We start from the raw sequence: 1,638 nt of genomic DNA on the forward strand, positions 1-1,638 counted from the left end.
TAATAAAAGATTCAGTATATTTGCAACTATGCAGTTGAAAATATGAAATGTCTAGCTTACGTTTGAGTATTTGAATATGAAGAAGAGTTGGTAGAAAGCACAGATAGGCTGCAAAACAGACATCAAGACATCAGGAATGTTGGTACACTCTAGGAAGTAGGGATCGTCATCTAGCAGATACAGGACTTTTTGAGCCAAGTTTAAGCCAGTGTGGATCATGTGCCCGAAGCAGAATACTGGGGAGTATAAGAAAAAATGGATATATTTTAACGATATGGAATATATGGACGTGTTATGGAGTAAATGGGTCAACTGGCATTGCACTACGTTACAAGAGAGACATCAAAATACACCTACTTGTAGCTCCAATCTTCAAATAGATCGACCCGCCATGTCTTCCGGAGGTGAAGCCATAGTGGAAGGGAATTGGATCCTCTGGCTGGTCGATGGACCCTGTCTGCGACTGTTTCCTTTCGCCATCAGCCTCTTCTAGCTTTTTGGATATGTGATTGACATAGATCCTCGCGTCGATGTGGATGTACATGAGCCAGATAACTTGGACAGTGATCAGAAAATTGTTAAAGGACTCAGCCAAGACGGATTCTCGTCCCAGGAACATGTCGGCGGTGTAGATGACAATCCCGAACATGACTAAGAAAATAGCGTACATGATGCTGATGTTCTCGCTGGCAGAGTACTTAAACCATTCTTGCTTCACTTGCGGTTCAGTCGGCGCTTGGTCCTCTACTTTGTCGTCCGAATAGCTGATCTGTTGGTGGAAGTCGCTCGCCTTAATGGAATGTGTGTCGGAGACTACCGTGGGATGGATGAGTGCCACGGGATGATTCAGGCTGATGCTGTCCCAGTTTTGCACGACCATGATCGGCGCGGTGGACTTTTGAATAGCGTTTTTGCGGTACGGTTTAATATACGGCTTTTCTGCTTTCGCGCTGCTGGTCGAACAGTCGGCGATGACCCCTGTGTAGTCGCTTCTGGGGGAGTCGCTGCTGGGGGAGTCGCTGCTGGGGGAGTCGCTGCTGGGTGTTTCGCAAGCATTTTCCGCCTCGTCATTGGTCGAGGAACTATTGCTGTCGGTGGTTGCGTTCCCCGTGCAAGGGGTCTCCGGTTCTGCTTCCGTGTGACTGTAACCTGTGTTGTCCATCGCATCCGGCCTTGCTTTGTGACTATGTAAAGAGAATGAAGCCCTGGAAAGAACACATAGGAAAGAGTGCACTAACTTCATTTCACGTTATTTTCAGCGTATGCCAATATCTAATAACTGCGTTTACTTGAAAAGCTAAAATCGCAGTTGCTTATCATCCAAATATGATAATATTGATCGTCATTTTTTATGTTCCAAGGTAACAAATGATAAAGAAGCGTAAGCTAGCAAAACAGTAATACAGTAAACAGATAAGTAAAGAACAGGATTACTGTTTGTTTTCCGGGTTATAAGACACATAATGTTTTCAGAACTGTTGAAAGCAAACGTGTCACCGAATGTCAGTGGATTTTAGCATCCACTGAACAATCCTAATTTTACCAATTACCTTTAGTAATCACTTCCGAACGAGGATTGCCATACTTAGATAGGCACGCAGGCAGATAAACAGATTGGTAATAGATAAATGAAAGGTA

The 1,638-nt window shown here is 44.3% G+C and overlaps 1 protein-coding gene across 1 annotated transcript in view; it reads right to left on the reverse strand.

Annotated features, from left to right (window-relative positions):
- Positions 1–1,638, reverse strand: part of LOC119587034 (proton channel OtopLc-like) — a gene marked incomplete at its 3' end in the record, with an annotated part of 4,231 nt that overhangs the window by 1,843 nt on the left and 750 nt on the right. The window contains 2 exon segments of the mRNA XM_037935781.1: positions 61–236; positions 358–1,205. Of these exon segments, the coding sequence (XP_037791709.1) occupies positions 61–236; positions 358–1,162 (981 nt within the window).

The sequence above is a fragment of the Penaeus monodon genome, chromosome 22, assembly GCF_015228065.2.
Source record: "Penaeus monodon isolate SGIC_2016 chromosome 22, NSTDA_Pmon_1, whole genome shotgun sequence".
Classification (NCBI taxonomy): Eukaryota; Metazoa; Arthropoda; class Malacostraca; order Decapoda; family Penaeidae; genus Penaeus; species Penaeus monodon.